At 40.8% G+C, this 23,881-nt stretch overlaps 1 protein-coding gene across 1 annotated transcript in view; it reads left to right on the forward strand.

Annotated features, from left to right (window-relative positions):
- CSMD1 (CUB and Sushi multiple domains 1) overlaps positions 1-23,881 on the forward strand; it is a 1,543,069-nt gene that overhangs the window by 1,511,600 nt on the left and 7,588 nt on the right. Inside the window, exon 54 of the mRNA XM_029912248.1 lies at positions 8,105-8,278. Within this exon, the coding sequence (XP_029768108.1) occupies positions 8,105-8,278 (174 nt within the window). The remainder of the gene's footprint in view (positions 1-8,104; positions 8,279-23,881) is intronic.

The following is a 23,881-nucleotide window of genomic DNA, read 5'->3' on the forward strand; positions in this document are numbered from 1 at the left end:
AAGACCCATGTGGCACTGGATCAAAAGAGAGAGAGACTGTACCACCTCTACAAAACTGGCACCAACACAGCAGGCAACAGTACCGAGAGATTCCAGAGAGCCTGGTTCTGGCTGCCCATTGCATGAGAGACCTCAGCCTACTCCACCAACTCCCTCAAAACCAATGAGCCTGCAGTGGCAAAACCTAGGAGTACTGACCATCACTGCAGTACCAGAGAAGTTTCATTTCTCCAGGGATCTACAGGCAACTGAGATTCCAGAATCTCTGCTACTCGGTATCGGCTCTCTGATTCCAATTATATCCCAATCCCTGGGATCTCACTCTGCACTGGGACACTCACCACCAGCTTCCCCGTCAGCCCCTCTGTCTCCAGAGAAGAGGCAGACAGTGAGGAGGATGACAATCTCTCCTTACCTCATACCACAGCTCACCTAAGCAACATCTGGGATCATCCAAAGTGCACCCAAATTTGGTGTTTCAACCCACCTGGTGAGGACACCCATGGATGCCACCATCCATGCCGTTTCCTCTGCTCCAGTGGATATACTGGGATCCCTGGGCAGCTTACAGTCATCATCTATCTAGGGCAGTGTTGGGCAACCTGCGGCCTGCAGGCTGCATCCGGCCCATCATGGTAATCCACTGGTGGGCCACCAGACAGTGTGTTTACGTTTGCACGTCCGCCCGCAACTTCCAGTGGCCTCAGTTTGCCGTTCCCGGCCAATGGGAGCTACGGGAAGCAGTGCGGGCTGCAGGGATGTGCTGGCTGCTGCTTCCTGCAACTCCCATTGGCCAGGAAATGGACTCGACAGTACTTGACTACATATTCGGTCACTGGGGGACCCTAACAATAGACTTGTTTACTACTTATCTGAACAAGAAATGCCCCCATTATTGCTCCAGAACCAGACTGGGGAAACAGTCTCTAGGAGACGCTTTCCTCCTCCAATGGAACAGAGAGCTTTGGTATGCGTTTCCTCCATTCCCTCTTCTCGTTTCACATAAGCCACCAAACAGTCAACAGGTGATAAGACCTTTTGGTCAACATTGACCTGGGCTGAATAGGTGATCCAGAATTGACAAATTTACAACATGGCTGAAATATGGTCTTACCCATAAAAGTGAAAAGTCAGGGTTGGTTCTTATTGTTGGGGTAAAGTCAGCAAGCTTGTATTGCCATTATGCCTTCTGAATTGTAGTTTTTTTTCTTCTTAAATAGAGATCTTCAGTTTCTAGAGCTAACAATCCTATGCCGTTTGTAATGAAATAAATCTTAAAAACTGGAAAATATTATAAAAAGTAGTAATACACTGAGCTGTGTAAATACTGTTGAAAATATCCAGTCCAAATATTTAGTACCTTAATGATTTCCATATTTGGTACCCAGACCTCATTTTACCAGAGCATATTTGAAATACTTATAACTAGGATATTATGTATATTATGGGGGTGGGTGAATTAGGGAATAGAGAAGAGGGTGAGGTCAGATTTGTAATGCAACAGTTGCATGACATGATGCTATCAAAAGTGACCTTAGAATTTAAAAAAATCCTGACGGCTACTTAAAATACATAAAAGCTCTGTGACTATATATAAAAGCTTTGAAGGGACTGAAAAATACTATAATGCCAAAATTACCTGCCTTGTCTTCTTTTTATATTTTCCAGCACTTGTAGTTCTTATGCACGCTCAAGAATTGTAGTGTTGATCTGTCAATAGGTCAGTGATGTACAACAACAATAATGGTAATGTGCTAGGGTTATACTCAGTGTTTGAGACCTTTAGTTTCTGAAAGACATCACAAAAAGCAGCATCTGTCAAGAGTAATGAGGGGTGTAAACAGGAGCAGAGTGACTGGAAATATGCATCTGTTGAAAAAGACAATAATCTAAACACAAATGACCTTCACTTTCAGAATTTTTATAGGAGACTTCAATTTTATGTTGCAAGAGCCTACTGTATATCATCTGTTTTGACAGTTTGCTGAATTCCAAGTGTAGATGGTTTCAGGAAACATCACCCTTAAAATATAATATTATTAAGTAGATATCATGTTCTATGATTTCCGAGGTATTGGAAATTGGCTTGTTTATTGAAACTTTAAAACCTTGATAATCTGAAGTAGTTTTAAAAGATAGAAGCAACTGAGCTAGCATACAACACTTCCTGTATAATAGATAGATGTTATTGTGACAAAGTGGGAATTATCTGCAATATTTTTATGACTCATATGTGGGTCTCAGTTTCCCCTATATTATACATGGCATCCACGTAAGGGGAAAGGCAGTGAAGGATGATGTGCTCTCAGGGTAGGCTAAGAGACATAGGTATGAATGTCACCAGGCTGTCGGAGCCCAAAGGAGTAATTGAAAGAGACTGGCTGAGGCTGACCCCATATCACTGGAGAAACTAGGACAATGGCAAATCCAATCACCAGGACATTGACACCTAGAAACCAATGACCGAGAGGGAGATGTATTTCCTCACCTCTTAGTACAGAACTTGAGGAAAGACCCCAGTTCGAGAACAAAGGACTAGGAAGGTGTGAGGTGGTGGATATAAGACGTAGCTGCTGGAAGGAGTCTGGGCTCTTATCTGGGAACTGACCAAGGAGGTCAGACTGAGAGAGGCATAGAGCTTGAACAATAGGGTTCATTACAGCTTCGCTGGACTGTGGGCTAACCAGAATGGTGTATGCTTTAACTAAGGTTTCCAGATGTCCAGTTTTCGACTGGAATGTCCAGTCGAAAAGGGATCCTGGTGGCTCCAGTCAGCACCGCTCACCGGGCCGTTAAAACTCCGGTCGGCAGCGCAGGGGGCTATGGCAGGCTCACTGGCTGCCATGGCTCCGCGCAGCTCCCGGAAGCAGCGGCATTTCCCCCTACAACTCTTACGCATAGGAGCAACCAGGGGGCTTTGCACACTGCCCCTGCCCAAAGCACTGGCTCTGCAGCTCCCATTGGCCGGGAACCATGGTCAATGGGAGCTGTGGGGCGGTGCCTGTGGATGGGGCAGCGCGCAGAGCCGCCTGTCTGTGCCTCTGCGTAGGAGCTGGAGGGGGGACATGCCGCTGGTTTCGGGAGCTGCCTGAGGTAAGCACTGCCTGAAGCCTGCACCCCTGGTCCCCTCCTGCACCCCAACCCCCTGCCCCAGCCATTATCCCATTCCCACTCTCTGAACCCCTCAGTCCCAGCCCAGAGCAGCCTCCCACACCCCAATCCCCTCATCCCCAGCCCCCCTGAACCACAACCCCCTGCCTCAGCCCAGAGCCCCCTCCTTCAACCCAAGCCCCTCATCCCTGGACCCACCCCACAGCCCACACCCCCAGTCGGAACCCTTACCTCCTCCCGCATCCTAACCCACTGCCTCAGCCCGGAGCCCCCTTCCACACCCTGAATTTCTCATTTCTGGCCCTACCCTTGAGCCTGCACCCCCAGCCGGAGCCCTCACCCTCTCCCACACCCCAACCCGTTGTCCCAGCCCAGTGAAAATGAGTGAGTGAGTGAGGGTGGGGAGAGCGAGCAACAAGAGGAAGGGGAGATGGATGAGTGGAGGTGGGACCTTGGAGAAGGGGTGGGGCTTCAGGAGAGGGGTGGGGCAGAGGAAGGGCTAGGGTGTTTGATTTTGTGCGAGTAAAAAGTTGGCAACCCTAGCTTCAACCTTCATTTCTCTGTGCTAACCTAAGGACTTCCTATGTTGTGTTCCAGTTGACTAATAAATCCTACTGTTTTGACAACGCTGTTTGAGTGTCACTGTGAATACTTGATGAGGTGCATTAATCACTGAAGAGTATACAAGTCTCTCTCAGGAGTCTGTCTCAGTTGGAATAACTGAGCAGAGCTCACCATGTGAAGCAGGAATGCTGAAGCCCTGAGGTTCAGTCAAGGAGGCAGTGAGGCTGCAAGGCTTACCCTGGAGGAAGACCTTTGGGGGTCACTCACTGAAGGGGTTCCTCCTTGAAATTGTTCCAAAGCTTAAGGCATAGCACTGATTTGAGGGTCCATGATAGTTACATAGTTAGATTTTTAGGGCCAGATCCTCAGGTGGCATAAATCACTATGGTTCTGTTGATTTTGGTAAGTGTGATTTACACTAGTCGAGGATCTGGCCTTTAATCCTTTATAGAAGGAAACTCACATTGACATCCAAGAAATTGTTCCCGATGGTGAAAATGGTCTTGGGCAGTTAGACACCCAGTAAAAATAAAAGGAAACAAATTTTAATGTTTTCTTTATTTTTTCAAGTGAAATGCAAAGAAATAAAAAATTGCAACAAACAAGATGTTTAAATGAATACAATCATTATTACTGACACAATGTCAGAGATGCAAATATACATCTCTGTTGCTTTCTGCTTTTAACTTCTTCTTTCTTTTTTCATTTTTTTTTCCATTTTGTCACAGAAATAGGCCAGTGCCTGACCATAAAATAAGAGTACAACAGTTATAAGTGTACTCGAAAACTATAGTTCCTAGTAGTTGTATTCTGTATGAACTATGGAACAAATTAATAACACATAAAAGGAAAAGCTTTCTTATGCAACACATGATTTATATGTGGAACTCATTATTGTAAGATAATATTGAGGATGATGTCTTTAGCAAGATTTTAAAAACAGTGAACATTTGTGTAAATAATAGGAACACCAATTACATTAGAATAAAAATATGTAAGGGACATTTCCTTTCAGAACTGGTCTACTACTGGGTTTCTTGAACCTTTTCTTAAGGCATATGATACTGTCTGCTCTTAGACACAAGATACTAGATCTAAATGGATCACTGATCTGGTCCCATATGGCATTCCAGTTTATTATAGAGCACTTCTGAACTTTCTTTAACTATTTTTCCTTATGATATATATGTGTACACACACAGAGAGAGAGAGAGATCCTGGCCTCTGGTTCCTTCCCCTTTGTGCTACTTTTCACAGAATTTCCAGGGATTCCCCAAATAGCATAAAGAGCAGAGCAAAAAAACCCTGTATATCTTACTGACTCAATTCAGATTCGGCTCTCTGAATTAAAGCAGTTAATAATAGACATTCTAGATATTCATTTCTTTAATATTTATTAACCACTGGCAGTGTGTTTCATGCTATACAAATCAGGGCAAATCACAACCCAGGTCCCAAAGGACTTATAATGTAGGGCCAGCATCTTGAGACATGCATAACTTTGACTGGATGAGTAGTTCCATTGACCATAAGATCTACAATTATATACAATGCACTGTAGTGCAATTCTAAACTATTGTTTTTAACAGTGTCATCCTATATGAGCATAGCAACAAATTTAGTCAATGGAACTGGGCACTTAGGCCTTGTCTACACTGGCAAGTTACTGTGCAGTAAAGCAGCTTTTTGAGGTGTAACTCCTGAGGTGCACACACTCAGGGCCATCCTTAGGCATTTGCAGCATACGCAGCTGCGTAGGGCACCATGAAATTTGAGGCACCAAATTGCCCCAAATGTCTTGGGTGCCCTAGGCAGCTGCATGCTGCATATGCGGCAGCCCCAGCCCCAGCGACCAGCCCTATCCCTCGGCTGGCAATCCCTGCAAGGGGCAGGGCCGTCCCTATGCGGGTGTGGGGCCCTGGACAATTCCCTCTGCCCTGCCTCTTACCCTTCCCCCCTGCTCCGCCCTCGGCCTGCCCCCATTCTACCTCTTCCCCCAGCGACCCCGCACTCACTGGCAACGGCGGGAAGCGGAGCAACCCGGACCCAGCCCGCTCTACTCCACAAGCTCCCAGCCGCGGTGCTCCACTTCCCGCCGCCAGTGAGTGTGGGGAAAGGATTGCCCCCTGCACGCAGCCCCAGCCCGTTCCGCTTCCCTTGCCCTGGCCCCAGTCATGTCACTCGGGTTGGGGAAAGGACCGCCCCCTGCTTTCACCAGCGGTGGGAAGCGGAACACCGCGGCTGGCAGCTGGCGGAGTAGAGCGGGCTGGGTCCGGGCTGCTCTGCTTCCTGCCACTACCGGTGAGTGGGGGATCCCCTTCCCCAACCCCCTCCCCCGAGCAACACGGCTGGGGCCGGGGCGAGGGAAGCGGAGTGGCTCCCCACTAATCCCTTGGGCCACTCTGGGCCTGTGGGGCCCCCCAAAAGTGGCCCCACACAGCTCCTGCCTCCCAGGCCATGGGTGGGGAGGCCTGGGGCCCCAGACAGCCCCCCCACGGGTGGACTGTGTAGGGCATCCAAATGGCTAGGGACGGCCCTGCACACACTGCCAACCCACTTAGTGTGCAGAAACTCCTCAGTTGCAGCATTGCAAAAAAAACCCACCTCAACGAGAGTTGTAAGCCTTAAAGCGCAGAGGCTCCTGCACTGTATTGGCAGTGTAAACATATTACAGCGCAGAAAGCAATCAGTTGGCCTCTGGAAGTGACCCATAATCCCTCAAATAGCTGCTCTGCTCATTGTTTTGAACTTGGCTGCTCTGGAGATATGCATCCCTCCCCTTTCAAAGCACCATTTCTGACAGCCCTTGCATGCTGTGCTGATCTGCTCCGGGACACAAAGCAAACATTAATGTGGAATGCTCCGGCTGTTGAACACAGAGGCAGGCATGTGTGAGAGAGAGAGAGAGAGGGCTGGGGCTGATGTTGGGGTTTCCCCCTCCCCCTTCCCAGGGCCGGCTCCAGGTTTTCTGCCGCCCCAAGCTGCGGGAAAAAAAAAAAAAGCTGATCGGCGGCACTTCAGCGGCAGCTCAATCGCGCCGCTCCATTCTTCGGCAGCAGTTCGGTGGCGGATCCTTCACTCCCTCTCTTCCTCTTCGGTGGCACTTTGGCGGCAGCTCAAAGAGGAAGAGAGGGACCCGCCGCCGAATTCCTGCCGAAGACCCGGACGGGCCGCCCCAATAGCGGAATGAGTGACGCCCCTTTGTATTGGCCTCCCCAAGCACCTGCTTCCTTAGCTGGTGCCTGGAACCGGCCCTGCCCCTGCCTCAGGACTGGTTGCTTCCTGCTGCTGTCTGAACTTACAAGACAGTATGTTGACATGCTCTCTGTCTCCCAAAACACACTGTCTCATTCCCGCCCTCTATACACACACACACTCCCTGTCACACACTCTGCTCTCCCCCACACTTCAGTTGAAAAGCAGCTGGCAATGTAGTAGGATGCCCATGGAACAATGGGATTGGGAAACCTGCATCATGTGACACTGTGTCTGCCCCATGAGGCATTTCAAACCCTTCCCAAAGCACCCTGCGGCCAGTTGCACAGTGGGAATGCGACCACAATGCACTGATGTCTTTGCCGTTGCAAGAGCTGCTAATGTGAATGCGCTCCAGCGTCACAAGGAGCACAGTGTGGACATGCAACCGTGGTTTAATTCCAGCTCTTTAATAAAAGTGGTATAACTTGTTGCGCAGAAACTTGCCCGTGTAGACATACCTTTAGTTAAAGTTAAGCACATGCATAAGTCTCTGCAGGATAAAATTCCTTATGAGAAGACACAAACCAAAGTAATTAATAATTAATAATAATTAATAAATAATAATAAATAATTTCCTTACATTCAGAAAATCTATTTGAAATAATATTTCAGCAGAATAGATCCAAAACTTTCTGGTAGATTAAATCAGAGTTTGTGTTACTAAGGTTAGTTCTGGGTTTTGACTCCTCCCTTATATCAACATTATTTAAAATCCTTCTATTCAAGAGGCATGTGTTTCTGATGTGTTAAATAAAATCTGAGTTGATTGGAGTACAAGATTCTGGCCCTACAACATTTTGAATCATACAAGAGGAGGAGGAGTGACTTTGTTTTAAATGATCTAGTTGAAAGATCTCAGATCTGCCTAAATTATGCTATATATCTAAGTATACTCATGTATATTTGTATTAATTTTATTGTGCAGTAGTTAAAAATAAAGTAAAAAATATATACTGGACATTTTCTGAATTTTTTTCAACATTTTTTGTAAAGAAATAGAAAAATCTCCACAAATTTATCTTCTATTTCCTTCAATTTATTACTTTACCGGTACATAAATAGAAAATATGACTACATTGCAAGTTAATAAAGAAGTGGTTAAAAAATGCAAGCAATACCATAGACCTGCACATTTCAATTAGATGTTAGTCTGTTTGTTTTATTTTAACAGCAATCACATGTGGACATCCTGGGAACCCAGCTCATGGAGTGACTAATGGAAGTGAGTTCAATTTGAATGATGTTGTAAACTTTACCTGCGGCACTGGGTATTTACTTCAAGGTGCCGCTCGAGCACAGTGCCGGAGCAATGGACAGTGGAGCAGCCCTTTACCTACCTGCCGAGGTAAGAAATATTTCCATTCAGCATTTCCTGTCTAAGGACTTACTCCAAATAAGATCCTTTCTGCTGAATTCATAAGACTTTGGATCAAGTTCTAAACCCTGAACTTTTAGGGCTTGAGACTCCTCTGCACCTGAGCTCTGCTTTGATACACTGAAAAAGGAAGGTGATCAGGGAAGCAATAGTGGCTTCCGGATTCTCAGACATCCAGCCCCACTTGTCATTAAGGCTCCATTATGCCACTGATCTAAGTCCTAAACAGAGAGAATTCTCCTGAGGCAATATGACTGCTTCTAGCAATATAAAGTGTACTTAGCACTACGTAGGTGGTGCAACGTGAACGTGAATCCAGCCCTAAATTTTGTATTCATAGTAATAAACCATCGTAAACAACCTAGGTCATTTTAGGTGCACTACACTAATGTTTTTGTAAGGAAAAAATTGTACATTACTCTTATTAAAATGTATAGGTCTGCAGATAAATCTTCATGCATCAAAATGAAAATATACTATATTATTTCCCTAAGACTTATCCATGCTCTAGTAGTATTTGAAAGATTCCTCCAACTCGGGGGCTGTCCCAAGACTGTGGAATAAATTTTCCCATGAACTAATAATCATTGCAAACCTCATCTCCTTCTGCTCTAAATGCAAGGCACATTTCTTTGACCGTGTGTGTGTGTGTATGTTAGTTAGAGAAGACAAGGTCAAAGAAATGTGCTTTGCCCCTCTGCCATGTACATTGGCCAAACCGGACAGTCTCTACGCAAAAGAATTAATGGACACAAATCTGACATCAGGAATCATATCACTCAAAAACCAGTAGGAGAACACTTTAACCTGTCTGGTCATTCAATGACAGACCTGCGGGTGGCAATTTTGCAACAGAAAAGCTTCAAAAACAGACTCCAATGAGAAACTTCTGAGCTGGAATTGATATGCAAACTAGATACAATCAATTTAGGCTTGAATAGGGACTGGGAATGGCTGAGCCATTGCAAACATTGAATCTATCTCCCCTTGTAAGTATTCTCACACTTCTTATCAAACTGTCTGTACTGGGCTATCTTGATTATCACTTCAAAAAAATTTTTCTCTTACTTAGTTGGCCTCTCAGAGTTGGTAAGACAACTCCCACCTTTTCATGCTCTCTGTATGTGTATATATATCTCCTCAATATATGTTCCATTCTATATGCATCCGAAGAAGTGGGCTGTAGCCCACGAAAGCTTATGCTCAAATAAATTTGTTAGTCTCTAAGGTGCCACAAGTACTCCTGTTCTTTTTGCCATCTTTATAGTGCTGAAACTCATGGCACACACTGTTTTCTTTTTACCTTGTGTCTGAGCACAAAATTTTTGGGGAGACTAAAAAGGGGAATACAAAGTCTGTGATAAAGTCAAGTGCAGTTATTGCTGGTTTCATTATCTCCACTTGTAGAGGTATATTAAAATCATATATTTATTACAATGATTGTTGCTAAGAATGATAATTAACTGCGGTGATTAGATCATCATATTATTCCAGAGCTGGCAGATGCAATTTCAAGCTCAGTGTGTGAGGAATTAGACTCTTAGCTCGCTATAAAGGGGTAGCAATTCCCCCAGTCACTACTCTCAAAATATATTGAAGTGAGTTAACTAGCATGGCAACATAATTATTGGGACTGAGCAATAGCAATTAGCAAAGAGATTCCTATTTAGGATCAAATGGTGTTTACTTTCTTATATATTGTAATGAATCATTAAATTGTAATCAACATACTAAGAAATATTTTCCCACCTCTCTCACTGAGGGAAAGAAGGACCTTCTAAATAATATTTTCTTTGTCAAATAGCAATTTTAAGGAAGATTTTATACATACAATAAGTGCAATGCTAGTTTATGTGGCTTGATTGCTACCAGTATATACTCTATGGTTTTCAGTTATTCCTCCCCTTGCAATTTCCATAAGCTGAATTGCTCAGATTTTTTTAAAAATAAACAAACAAACACATGGAAGTTAAATGCAAGAAATTGACATTAATGAGAAATGGACTTTGAGGATAAGAAAGCGTAGAAATCAAGTACATAAGTCAGAAAATTCCAAATGTTAGGTTGATCTGACATTATCTCAGTCGTGGTTCACATGTCTATTACTGTTTTCCTTTTTAAATGTGTTACATGACTGAAGTTGAATCCACATGGGGGTAGCTATATTATTTATAGTTTTTGTATTAGTTTATATGGTTTGAAATCTTGCACAAGTGCCTAGGGTGTCCATAAAGGATGGTAATTATGGCCGCAACTCCTGCCAACATCCACGCTCTTTGGGATCCCAATTTGATAAAGCAAACCATTCATTACCAGGGTGCAAGGGCTGCATTTCTGTCTGGTCTTTATGCTGGCTTTATGTGTAACAGTGGGCTTTCATTGTATTTCCCCTTGTTCTCACTCTACTTCATACCTGTATCAAGCACAGACAATGCGGTATCTTGAAGTTATTTTTTTTTTTCTATGTACCATCCAAATATATGTAGGGAACTCCTTGGGGCTGGGAGTATACTCGGCGGACTGGAATGTTCAAAGATTTGAGCAGCCAGCCGCTAAACTCTTATGAGCTTTTGATTTTTCAGAGGCTTATAATTTGGCCAAGTCAGGATGAGTTTTCACAGGGAGAGCAAAAGGCATCTCCCTTAATCCAGAGCTACTGCCCTGCCAAATTTAATGTCTATGTTCCAAAGCATGACAATACTAAAAGAGTTGGATTTTTTTTAACTTTGGCAAACATACTTGTGTTCCCTAACTTAATTTTGGAAATGGGAGAACTATTTATGCTGAAATTGTCACATAATAATATTAATTAGCCTGAGAGAGCAAGCATGGAATTACAGCCAAAACAGCTAAAATTTTGCAGAGTTATAAACAATTAAAATAGTTGCATATACTGGAAAGTGTTAAGAAAACATAACTACTGGAGTTGCTGCTACCTTTGCCTACAGAAAAACATACCCAATATCTACTTTGGGGGGGGGGGAGAGAGCTTTGAGGCCCTGATATAAGAAAGAATTCTAATTGAGGATAATACTTAAGTATGTGCTTAAATCTCATTGAAATCAATGGGACTTAAGAATTTGCTTAACGTTGAAAACCCATGTAAGTGCTGTACAGAATAAAGTTAGATTAAAGCATGAATTTAAGTGCTTTTGTAAAAGACGGGTCTTACTATTTTATATGTATTGTTTTGCACTGGTGTGTCAACTCAGCTGAGAGAGTTAATTAGATTCTATTTCTTCTTGTCCATCATCAACAGTATCATTGACTACATTTCATTAAAGGCACTGATATTGCACAGATGCCACAAACTTTGCATGCAGAATCATTTCTAAAGGTGGCAATGTTCAAGAAGAAAGTAACCAAGCTTGATTTTCAGATCCTAGGCTGAGTTCGCAAGGCTGGTAGTTAGGGGGAAAAAAAGACTTTTCTTGGCAAACTGAACATATTAGATACAGAAACAGAGACACAGTCAACATAGCAACATGTTATCATTTTAAAAAAAATCTCTTTACAGAGTAGACCACACTTTAAAAAGAGCTACATCATGCTGTTGGCCATTTCTATTGGTCTAAAGCAGTGGTTCCCAAACTTGTTCCTCCACTTGTGCAGGGAAAGCCCCTGGCAGGCCGGGCCGGTTTGTTTACCTGCTGCGTCCCCAGGTTCGGCCGATCGCGGCTCCCAGTGGCCGTGGTTCGCTGCTCCAGGCCAATGGGAGCTGCTGGAAGCGGTGGTCAGCACATCCCTCGGCCCGCGCCGCTTCCTGCAGCTCCGATTGGCCAAACCTGCGGATGCGGCAGGTACACAAATCGGCCCGGCTCGCCAGGGGCTTTCCCTGCACAAGCGACAGAACAAGTTTGGGAACCACTGGTCTAAATAATCCTTTGGTTTTAGTTAGATGTGTTCCCTAAAATGTAATAACCACGATTTTGTCAGGAGTCATACATGAGAAAATAATTAGTTTGAACAGAAAGGAAATATTTGATGCAGATTTGGTTTAAGATTATTGTTGTATTGATTTGGGGTGTAATGCTGCTAAAGTAGTTTAAAACCATGAGTTCTGTTCCAGATATTTGTTATATGAAGCTATAATCTATTTGTTGGGGCTGTAAGAAACAGCATTTCAATTACATTGTATTTTATAATAATAAAATCTGGAAAACTTTTGACTTGAGAACTGGTATTGTTTCATAATTGTACTCTGCTTCTTTATTATTTTAGTTTTCTATAAGTAATATTTGATATTGTGGTAATATATTAGTATTCATATATCTGCTCTCCAATTATTAAAACTACATCCTGAGAAATATTCTGATGTTATTATTTATAAATATATAATTTACAATGATCAAACCTAACTTTTTAAGGCAGAATAGTTGAGAGTGAGAATTAAGTACTTCCAATGTTTCTGTAACTCAAAACTATGCTATGATGAACATAAGTAGTGTATCTATTTGTTTCTATATACAACAGAACTGATTATCTCCTGCAGAGTCATTATTTCATAATCTAGAATAAGGAGCTTTCTGGCATCCTCCTGAGAATCATTTTTGTCACTTAAATGACTACAATATACTATTTCCTTTTATTTCTTGTAGTGTTTGTTCTTCCAGGGGGAATAATTTTTTATTCATTGAAGAGTATTTATTTTTCTACTGTGTTTATCTCATTGGTGTGTATTATGCATTTTCATTTGGAAAACAGTTTTATCCACTGTACAACAATAACTAGGGCCCCAATCCTGCAAACAGAAACGTATATGTTTAACTTCTCACATGTGGGTTGTCCTGTTGAAGCCAATGAGATTACTTATGGTATGTTAATTTAAATACATGTGTTGTGGCCTTAAAATCTATGTCTCTATGAATTTGCTAGGAAAGACATGAAACACCAAAAAATGTTTGTATGCTAAAAATGTTAGCATCAAGTGTATGGAACCACAATGACCAGAGAGCATTTGATACCTGCTTAAAGGAGCAGCAAGTGAGCCCCACTACTTTGTGTAACCCTGCTGTGCTCCAGCAAGACTCCTGTGTTTATACTGGTAAAAATACACCTGTATAATTATAGCAATATAACTGAGTACACTAGACAGCACCTTTGCTCTTAGTTACGTCAATACCACCTCCCCCGCTTCATTGTGTGATTATGGGTATAACTGAGAGCAGTACTTGGTCCAATAAGGCTATGAGTTATACCTCAATATGTGCTTGTTTTTTGTGAGTTTTCTATCTGAACCTATAATTATTTTAGCATAATTATTGTAGTAATTTTGTTTGTTTATATTTCTTTAATAATTTGGATTGAGGGGTCCAATCTTAGATGAAGGCAGTTTCAGGTTCTTTTGGGCAGAAGACATGAAATAAAATACCTTCCTGAATTATGCCACTTATGAAGGGGAAAAGAAGAGAGAAAGATAGACTAAAAGATCTCATTTTTCACAATTTGATACTGAATCTCCTCCATTGCACTCTATACAATATGTGTGTGTATATATATAGATAGATAGATAGATAAAATGACCTCTTTTAGCACAACTAGTGAAACCATGTGTTTTGAACGGATCCCTGTAATTGTCACTTTATACCCTGCATCTAAATATACTTGGAAAAAAATCATGCCAAAGAATTATATTTGTTTTTTAAAATGTTCTGCATTTTGAATTTTTATTTTGTTGGAATTTCCAAAGATTGTTTCACATTTTATTCAAAATATTTTCAACCAAAATTTGTAGAAATTAAGTTGAAAATATTTTTACTAGAGTACTTGTATAAATCCACTCCATCCATACTATATAAAGCACCTTTCATCCAGATACATTGATTCAGAATTTATTCAGAGGAAACAGGGCCTCCTCCTGAACACCTATTCATATAACATGTACCTTTTCCCTATAAGTCTCCTATTTGAGTAATGGAGGGGGACAATTAGCTATAGTTAAATATGACTTTTTTAGTGAAATTGTGAATAGGGAAGAGAAACCGTCCAGTCTCTAGAGTATCCCAGGCTAGGTCTACACTACCCGCCTGAATTGGCGGGTAGAAATCGATCTCTCGGGGATCAAATTATCGCGTCTCGTCGGGACGCGACAATCGATCCCCGAATCGACGCTCTTACTCCACCAGCGGAGGTGGGAGTAAGCACCGTTGACTGGGAGCCGCGGAGGTCGATTTTGCCACCGTCCTCACAGGGGGGTAAGTCGGCTCCGATACGTCGAATTCAGCTACGCTATTCGCGTAGCTGAATTTGCGTATCTTAAATTGACCCCCTCCCCCCGTAGTGAAGACCTGCCCCTAGTACAAAAGGATTAATGATGCTAGCAGACCTGTACCCTTTAATTCAACAGAGATTTTACACGAACCATTCTTCCAAATCTCAGTCTAGTTCACTTGCATCAGTAATGAACTTTTGGCTTCGCTCATTGCAATTGTGCATGCCATAACTACAAAATAGACAGCAATGCTTTTGCTATTGTAGAAGAAAAGGTTATTTGATTTCAATTTGCAACAGGATTATTTGTCATGCTCAGTAAACATTTGCAAATACAGCTAGACAATTTACAGTATTTCTGTTGCCATGATAGATCATTGCGACCTATTTTGTCAGTAATCCTTTAACTAAAAAGTTCCTAGCAGGCCTTTTCACTAAAGGAAGAACCCATTTACTTGACAAACAAAAAACATACTGTAAACAAAAGATTACTGTAACTCCTGTTTTAGCCCATTATGTCTAGAATCTGTTTACATAAAAGCATCTAATTACTTGACATTTTATATCCAAATATGACCTGAGGACCACTAGGCTGTTTCTACATTAGCCTTTCCTAACATTGCTACCACCAGCTCTACTGGTGGTAAAAATGGTGAAAGCACTGGTATATGCAGGGGTTTCTGGTAGTTGCCAGTGATTTAAACACAATGGGTGAAATCCTGGCCCCATTGAACTGAATAGGAATTTTGCTATTGATGTCAATGGGGCCCGCATTTCATCCTTTGTCTTCTAACTTTCTTAGATGACATCTACACAGCGTGATGTTTAAAACATCTGTGTCTTTCTAGACTAATGCTTCTACCATTGCTTTCATGGGAGGAGCTTAAGTGATGGTAGTGTTGGTGTGAAATTTTGGGGAAAAAATCTTGTTATAGTCAATTGCAATTCTTGTTATATTGAGTTATTATTTCATGTGCCTAAATAAATATTTATCCTGAAGTCCTTATTTGGTTGTTTTTCACCTCAATAGCACATGGTCTGAAAAGCCCTTTGAATAGTCGCAGGTGGTATGAGTTAGTGGTTGAAACCTTGAGCTAGAAGTACCTTAGGTACCAATGTGATGGACATGCTTTTTTAAAAACAAAAACAGATGCCCAACATGCATTTATAAGCTGTTGCTTATAATGCTTGTAAAAATATGTCCTGACTGGAATGAAATTCACTCATATCAGTACGATGATCATCTCACATACATTTATATAATAGATACAATTTTGTTTTATACAATGTGCACTGGAGAAAGAGCAGAGTTAATAACTTAGAGTAGAACATAAACAAAAGCTTAAATCACATTATGTTTTTGTGGAAATCTACAAATTCTTTGATAGCTGGCAGACTTGCTCCCAATTGTGTCATACTTTGAGAGCATATTGTCCTCCTTCCTTTCATACAGGACTGAGAAAACTGGTTTAAATAAGGATGCTACAGACTAAGGCCTTGTTTTCGGGGGGAAATTTATCATTTATACTGGTCTAATTATATGGGTACAATTATACCGGTATGAACACACATACTCATAGACTTTAAGGCCAGAAGGGACCATCATGACCAACTAGTCTAACCTCGTGCACATTTCAGACCACAGAACCTCGCCCACCCATTCCAGTAATCGATCCATAACCTCTGGCTGAGTTACAGAATTCCTCAACTCATGATTTGAAGACTTCAGGTTACAGAGAATCCACTATTTACTCTGTCTAGGTTAGACCTGGAAGTGACTCATGCTGCAGAGGAAGGCGAAAAAATACCCAGGGTCTCTGCAAATCTGACATGGGGAAAAATTCCTTCCCCGGGAAGGAATACGGTAGTCAATTGGACCCTGAGATTTGGGCAAGACCCACCAGCCAGACACCTGGGAAAGATTTCTCTCTTGTAACCATTTAGTGTCCCCTCACCAGCCACTGGGGATATTTGCTACTAGCAGTCACAGATCAGCTATATGCCATTGTAGGCAATTAGATAACACCATTCCCTCTCCATAAATGTATTAAGTTCAGTCTTGAAGCCAGTTAGGTTTTTTGCTCCCATTGGAAGTTTGTTCCAGAACTTCACTCCTCTGATGGTTAGAAACCTCTATCTAATTTTGAGCCTAAACTTACTGATGGCCAGTTTATATCCATTTGTTCTTGTGTCAAGATTGGCACATAATTTAAATAACTCCTCTCTCTCCCTGATGTATTTATAGAGAGCAATCCTATGCCGCCTCAGCCTTTGTTTGGTTAGGCTAAACAAGCCAAGCTCTTTGAGTCTTCTCTCATAAGGTAGGTTTTCCATTCCTCTGATTATCCTAGTAGTCTTTCTCTGCACTTGTTCCAGTTTGAGTTCATCTTTCTTAAATGCAGGAGATGAGAATTGCACACAGTAATCCAGTTGAGGTCTTACAAGTGCTTTGTATGATGGTACTAGCACTTCCCTGTCTCTACTGGAAATATATCACCTGATGCCTCCTAGGATTGCACTAGCCTTTGTCATGGCCGCATCACATTGGTGGCTCATCGTCATCCTTTGATCATCCAGGTCTTTCTCCTCCTCTGTTGCTTCCAACTGACATGTCCCCAGCTTATAGCAAAAAAATCTTGTTGTTAGTCCCTAAGTGCACGACCTTCCCCTTTGCACTATTAAATTTCATCCCATTTCTATTACTCGAGTTTTCAAGGTTGTCAAGTTCTTCTCGTATGATATTCCGGTCCTCCTCTGTATTGGCAATACCTCCCAACTTTGTGTCATCAAGAAATTTTATTAGCATACTCACACTTTTCGTACCAAGGTCATTAATAAACATGTTTAATAAGATTGGTCCCAAAACCGATTCCTAAAGAACACCACTAGTAACCTCTATCCAACCTTACAGTTCACCTTTCAGTATGACCTGTTGTAATCTCCTCTTTCAATTCTCTTGGTTAGAATTCAAAAATGTACCATGATACACCTCATAGAAACATTTTCACATGCATCCCTGTCACCTACTAGCCCCACCCCCCATTTATTTTAGTATGGTGGAAATTTCCATTGACATGACACTTTTTCAGGAAATGCTGCATTTTGTTCATAATTCAAATGAATATTTGACACAGCTCTAACAATAATATATATCACAGTATTGTTAATTTTTAAAAACAAAAAATTAGTTTTAGGCACTTATCCTTCAAAAATATATACACATGCGTGTATTCACGTAAGTATTCCCATTTACTTTAGTGGGGTTATTCATGTGAGTGAGTACAGTCAAGAATGTGTTAAGACCTTGTCTACATGGGGCTATTTTGCAACGGTATAGATACAGCTAAGTTACTGAGTTAATTTAAGCCACATATTTGTAAACCACATTTTACATCTATGCAGTGTGTCTACATTAGAGGTTTGCACTAGTATAGCTACATCAGTGTAATTACAATAGTGCAAATTTACCTAGTTTATATAGATAAGCACTAAGTGTAGGATCAGGGCCTTAGATCTTAACTAATAGATAATGGGTATTGGACACACATTATTGCCTTTATTAAATAGATGAGTAATTTTTATGGTTCACCGGTCTCTGATTTTTGTTCAATTGAAGTCAGTCATGTTTCAAGAATGAAATTAGTTCCCTGTGGTTTTCATTTGAAAGAATGGGGAAAAATATAAAATCAGTTTTTCATTAATACTAAAGGAAAACTCACATCTATTTAAGACATAGACAAAACCAGGTTATGTGTTAACCTTTCCTTGTTTGTTTCAATTAATTTGCAATTTACCATTTTGTGACTTTACAATGAACTCCGCCAACATACTTTACTCTGGCATCATTATATAGTGTTTTCATAGGCAGTGTCTCGATATTTTCATCAGAGTAAAGCTCAGAGTAGGGTTCTACCCAGCGATCCATCTGCTTGGTGTGGTCGTTGATTGTTTCCCCTGTTGTTGATTTCAATGGAGCTGTCTTCTTTGAAGTTGGAGCCAAGGCTTTCTGGATCCCATCATACATGTTTCTGATGTTGCCAGCATCAGCTGCTACATGGATGCTTTCACATAAGTGCAGCCAATAGTCACTGGCACAGCATCAAGAAATTTCTTGTACCTTGGTTCTTGCCACTCTTGATGCTTGTAAGGTTTTTTCATTTGGGTCTCTCTTGTAGTTGGTTTGGGCTGTGTGTTTGGCCCCTATGACTGGTGTCAACACACTGGAATATGCGTCAAACCACTCATTAGTCATTAGAGCTAAAATGTGAAAAAAATATCTAAGTTATATCTGTTCTTTTACTGCTGTGACTTTTCTTGGTTCACTATGGCACTGAAGTTAATACAAGGACATCCTTTTACTTTCAATCTGTGTCTTGTCTTTGGTTTAAGTCTGATGTTGCTGCATACCAGAGAGTGGTCTGTGTCGCAATCAGCACTTTGATAACTGAGTAATAAGTAGGATGTTAAGGTTGGCACGCCTTGTGATGATAAGATCCAGTTGGTGCCAGTGGCCAGATCTGGGATGTCTCCAAGACACTTTATGTTGCAACTTTGTCTGGAAGATTGAATTTGTTAGAACAAAATTCTAGCAGTCTCTGACCATTTCCATTCATCTTTCCAGTTCTGTGTTGACCAAGACAGTTGGTCCAGGCTTCATGATGAGCTCCCACCCTTGCATTAAAATCCCTTAGCCGGAAAACATATTCATGTTTCAGAATCTTGCTGATGGTGGTGTTCAACTGGTTGTAGATCTGGTCCTTGATGTCAGAAGATGAGGAGAGTGTTGGGGCATACACACTCACAAAATTGACTGGGCCCTCAGATGTGAACAACCATAGTTCCAAAATTCTCTCTGATCTATTTGCAGGTGGCTTAATCATCCCCAGAAGTGAGTTCTTGTGTTTCTTCTGCTCTTTTCCCCTGCCAGAAAAATGTATATTCTTTTTCTCTGAGAGATCCGCTCAATGCTAGCCATGTTTCTTGGAGGGACGTGATATCCACATTTTTTCGTTTCAGCTTGTCATTAATCACGTCAGTTTAACGAGCATCGTTGAGCTGGTGAAGGTCCTCAGATAATTCAGTTGTCATGGTGTGACCATTCCAGCACCCTATTTTTAAGGGTGTTTTCTTTCTTTTACATGATTTGCCTGGTGCATTGGTTACGGTCCACTTGTCAAGTTATAAAACTCTAAGCTCCAAGCACCCATTGAAGCAGGGAGACTGTGGGGGGACAACACCCTATTGTCTGGGGGCTGCCCAGTGTTATGAAGGCAGTGGTTGTCCAGTGAGATACGATGATCTCTCCCACTATTGGAGACAGCTTTTGGTGCTCAACTTTACGCAAATGAGTAAGTGCTTAGAACCGGTGACTGCTGCCTCCTGGGTTGTGTCAATGCTCGAGGCGAAGCTGGAGTAATTCTCCAGGGCACAAGCCTGGGCAGATGATATGGAGGCCCTGAGTTGCCCATGCTTCAGGACCCCCCCTCTCGGCATCACTGGTAAAATCCAGAGGAGAGGAAGAACCATTACATCTAGTACTCAATCTGTTGCAGGAGTTGCCGGAAAGATACTAAAATATTCGTACCGGACTGCCTTTGGGGCTCCACTCCAGATTTCCTATCTGAGTTTACTCTCATAGCCTTACATTCTTCCAAATTCACCCAGAAGGCAGTGGGGCTTTTCTGGATATGCACAAATGGGAAGATCACACTTAAGACCACAGCCTTAGGAAAAAAGAGCTTAACAAATGTCTCTGTAGTTATGAGAGGAAGCAGTCCAGTTTAGCAGAGGAGAAAGGAGCTCTCAGAAGGAAGAGCCCAAAGGGTCTAAAGATCACCTTTAAATGTGACACCCATGATCTCTCGAGACTAAAGGATGCCTACTACTACTAAGGTAGTGTCTCCTAGAATTTGCCTTACACTTAGAGATTGAAACCTCTGCCTTGATTCACCATGAGTGACAACTCAAATGTGTGTTTAAAATCAGAATTTTGTTAGTGATTGATAATAATGCAGTGTTTTTCAAACAAAAAGGTTTTTTTTTTAATGCTGTTTGGACAGACATCTTTTTTTTATTTTAAGTTTAACCATATATTCCTGTCTAGTAAAAATAAAAAAAGAACAGGAAATGAAATACTGGGAATGATGTACTTTTTAATGAGCTTTCAACTTTTTAACAGAAAACTACCTAAAGGACTCTGACACAGTCTTTTCACTTCTTTGTCCTCATGGGTTTGAATCTACTCAGAGTGAGATTCCAAAATCGTCAGGGCAGACTTAACCATTCTTCTGCCTTTCTCAACAAACTAAATTGAGAGTGCCAGAACTCATTTCCCATGTAATCTTTGACAGCTGTCATTGCGAGAAAGCAATCTCTTTCTACTCTCTTGCCTTGATTTACACCTGGGTCTCCAGGGTGAAGGGCAATCAGGGAATCTTCTGGTTTAGTTCTATGTGCCAACCAGCTCAAATTCGTTCCTAAAGCATCCCTTACCACAGTCCTTGTTAGTCACACTAAATTCATATATATCTTTTTAAAAACATAGGTTCATTTAAATGACACTGAAGGGTAAGTTTTACAATACTTTTCCATTGTACAGAATATCCTTTTTTGCATAAACTTTTGATAAGAATTCATGCATGATGCAGCAATTTTGTTGCACAAACCACATGCATAAATTATATATTCAGCAAGTATCCTGCATTTTACACATCACTGAGTTGGCTAGACAGATGCTGCTGATATAAGAATGAGAACACTATATCACACAGACAAATTGATTCTTTGGGAATTTAATATATCCTTTGAATATGCCATGTTTCCAGTCTTCCCAGAGAATTAAGTGTTTCTATTCTCTCTACTCTGTTTCAGAGATAATTCAGTTAAAATTGCTTTTGAATAGCTGTAGGGTAACATATCATCTTGAAACAATAGTCTTTCTGCTTAATTTCCTATTATTGGCTTGGCAGGAGATAGTTTGGCAGGAATAGCTGTTAACCCAAAGCTCAAACTTCAGAAAATTTATTTTATTATATTTTTGCAATCTGAATTGTGTTGAAAATGAAATAGAAAGCATGTAGTTATAACAAATGGTTACTGCAGCAACAGATCCAGTACAAGAGTTGAACAAACAGTCATGGAAGAGTTTTGAGACAAAATTTGCCTTTGTCAGCTCACAAAACTTTCAAGAAATTGTAGCAATTTTCAAAATGTTTCAATATTTTTTTTTATTCTTTGGATGATTATGGATAATGGTGAAGCCCCTTTCAGTAAAGAGGAGGAGAGCCATAGACGGGGTAAACAGTTCTTCTGGAGTTTAGAGTATTAGGAGTAAGATGGACAATCATGTTATCTGGATTGTAAACCTGGTGCTGACGCTGATTTACTGTGTTATTGTATGAAATTATTCTTCTAATTACCTTGAACCTAAATTCAGCTGTATGTAAAATGCTGATAGAAATATTAATCTACTCCATAACTGTATGTTTCTAAAGTGATATATTTCTGAAAACTAGGATCAGGATGTTTATCTGCAACTGATTCACTACTGCAACCTTTCACTAGTACATAATACATTCTTTTTACAACATGCATACTAGTATATACTGAGGTTCCTATTGTTAGCACACACATAAGGGATAACCTATCCTACAGTCCTTATTTTTAAGGGAGTTAACAGGCCTGCTCACAGAGTTAAAGTACATGCATAAGTGTTCTCAGGATTGGAACCCAAGATAATCCTATTGGATCAACAAGGGGAATCTGTTCTGTTTCACTTCAGCCAGTGAGATTGATGAAAACACATGTACCACAAACAGCACTTTTTCTTAGAAGTGCTACTGCTTCAAGTGTTGGTAGCTGTGATCGAACCTAAATTAGGGCTCAATCCTGCAGATACTTAAGCATTCAAATAATTTCACTCATGAGTAGTCCATGTTATGCGTTTTACAAGTTAAATGAGACTCCTCATAAACAGCAAAGGCAGTCATGTACTGAAATTATTCCAAAATTGGGTCCTTATTTTCCATACCACATAAAAGTTTAGAAAAGCATAAAATTCTGCTTAAAATGTTTTTATAAAGCAATGACTATTTTTACTATTATTGTTATTATTTTATTTTTTTACCATTTATATTGTAGTAGCAACTAGCAGCCAGCTAGGTTGGGGCTGTATTGTGCTTGGTGCTGTACAAACATAGAAAATGAGAATCCTTGCTCCAAGAAGATGACTCTTCCAAAATATGTACATATATAATAGTTGAAGTTTAAAACATACAATAAAAATAAATCTTCATTTGTGTTATGGCCAAAATACGCATTAATCTGCACATACATGTTTTTTGCAACAAAAGAGCACCATACATTCTACAGATCCTCTTTTATATCTACTCTATGTCAGATTTAAAACAAATATTTTTTATAAATCTTCAGCTTTAAAAAGGTTCACATAATCCTAACCAGAAAAGTAACACATTTTATGTTTGGTTTCAATCTGATTTTCGCAGGAGTTGTCAAGAATATTTTCCTTTAATTTGGGTGCAGTTTGCAAGATATTGGGTATAAAGGTCGCTATGCTAGTTTCATACCTTTAATATGTTTTATTCAAAATCTTGTTTTGAGGGGTTCTTAACCACTATATGTTAAGTCAGCTTGGGGACAGAGGATGTTCTTTCTTTCTTTCTTTCTTTCTTTCTTTCTTTCTTTCTTTCTTTCTTTCTTTCTAAATTACTGCTATTTGCAAGTCTGCAATTGATAATTTTGTCAAAATAGCACTGCTTTTGGTAATTAGTCTAAATCTGTGGTCAAACTTAATAATTTACCAAATGTTTTATTTTGTGACCTTTAAGGGAGGAAAAAAATCATCAAACATGTAATATTTTAATTTTCTTTTTAGTTGTATGTGCTTTGCAATGACTTTTGTATTGTATGTTGGGCATGCAGTATAGAGATTTTTCCTACTTTATTACCACATTAGTAAATCATTGTGAATTATTGCCCTGGTGCCCCAGCACAATGGAGCAGCTTTGTACCACTCCATCAGTGGAAAGCCGTCCAATAGGCCAGTAGAGTCCAGTCATTGGAGGAGTCCCAGAACATAGAGTCCTTGGGTAGTACTGAACCAGCATAGTTATTCTCTATAATTCCCAGGCTGAGTAGTGGTAAAGAAAGCTATGGTGCAGGCATAACTAGGCTGCTTTCAGGACCTAGGATTGGTAAAGGTAGTTTAAAGCCTTCCTGTTAACTCCCCAGTTGGAAATTCACAATCTTTATGGAGTTACAGTTGTACATGCATATGTGTTAGTAACTTTAAAGCCAACTAGTATTGAAAGAATAATGAAAACAACCAAAAAACCCTCACACCCA

Source organism: Terrapene carolina, unplaced genomic scaffold (genome assembly GCF_002925995.2).
Source record: "Terrapene carolina triunguis isolate 2854851 unplaced genomic scaffold, T_m_triunguis-2.0 Scaffold42, whole genome shotgun sequence".
Lineage (NCBI taxonomy): Eukaryota > Metazoa > Chordata > Testudines > Emydidae > Terrapene > Terrapene triunguis.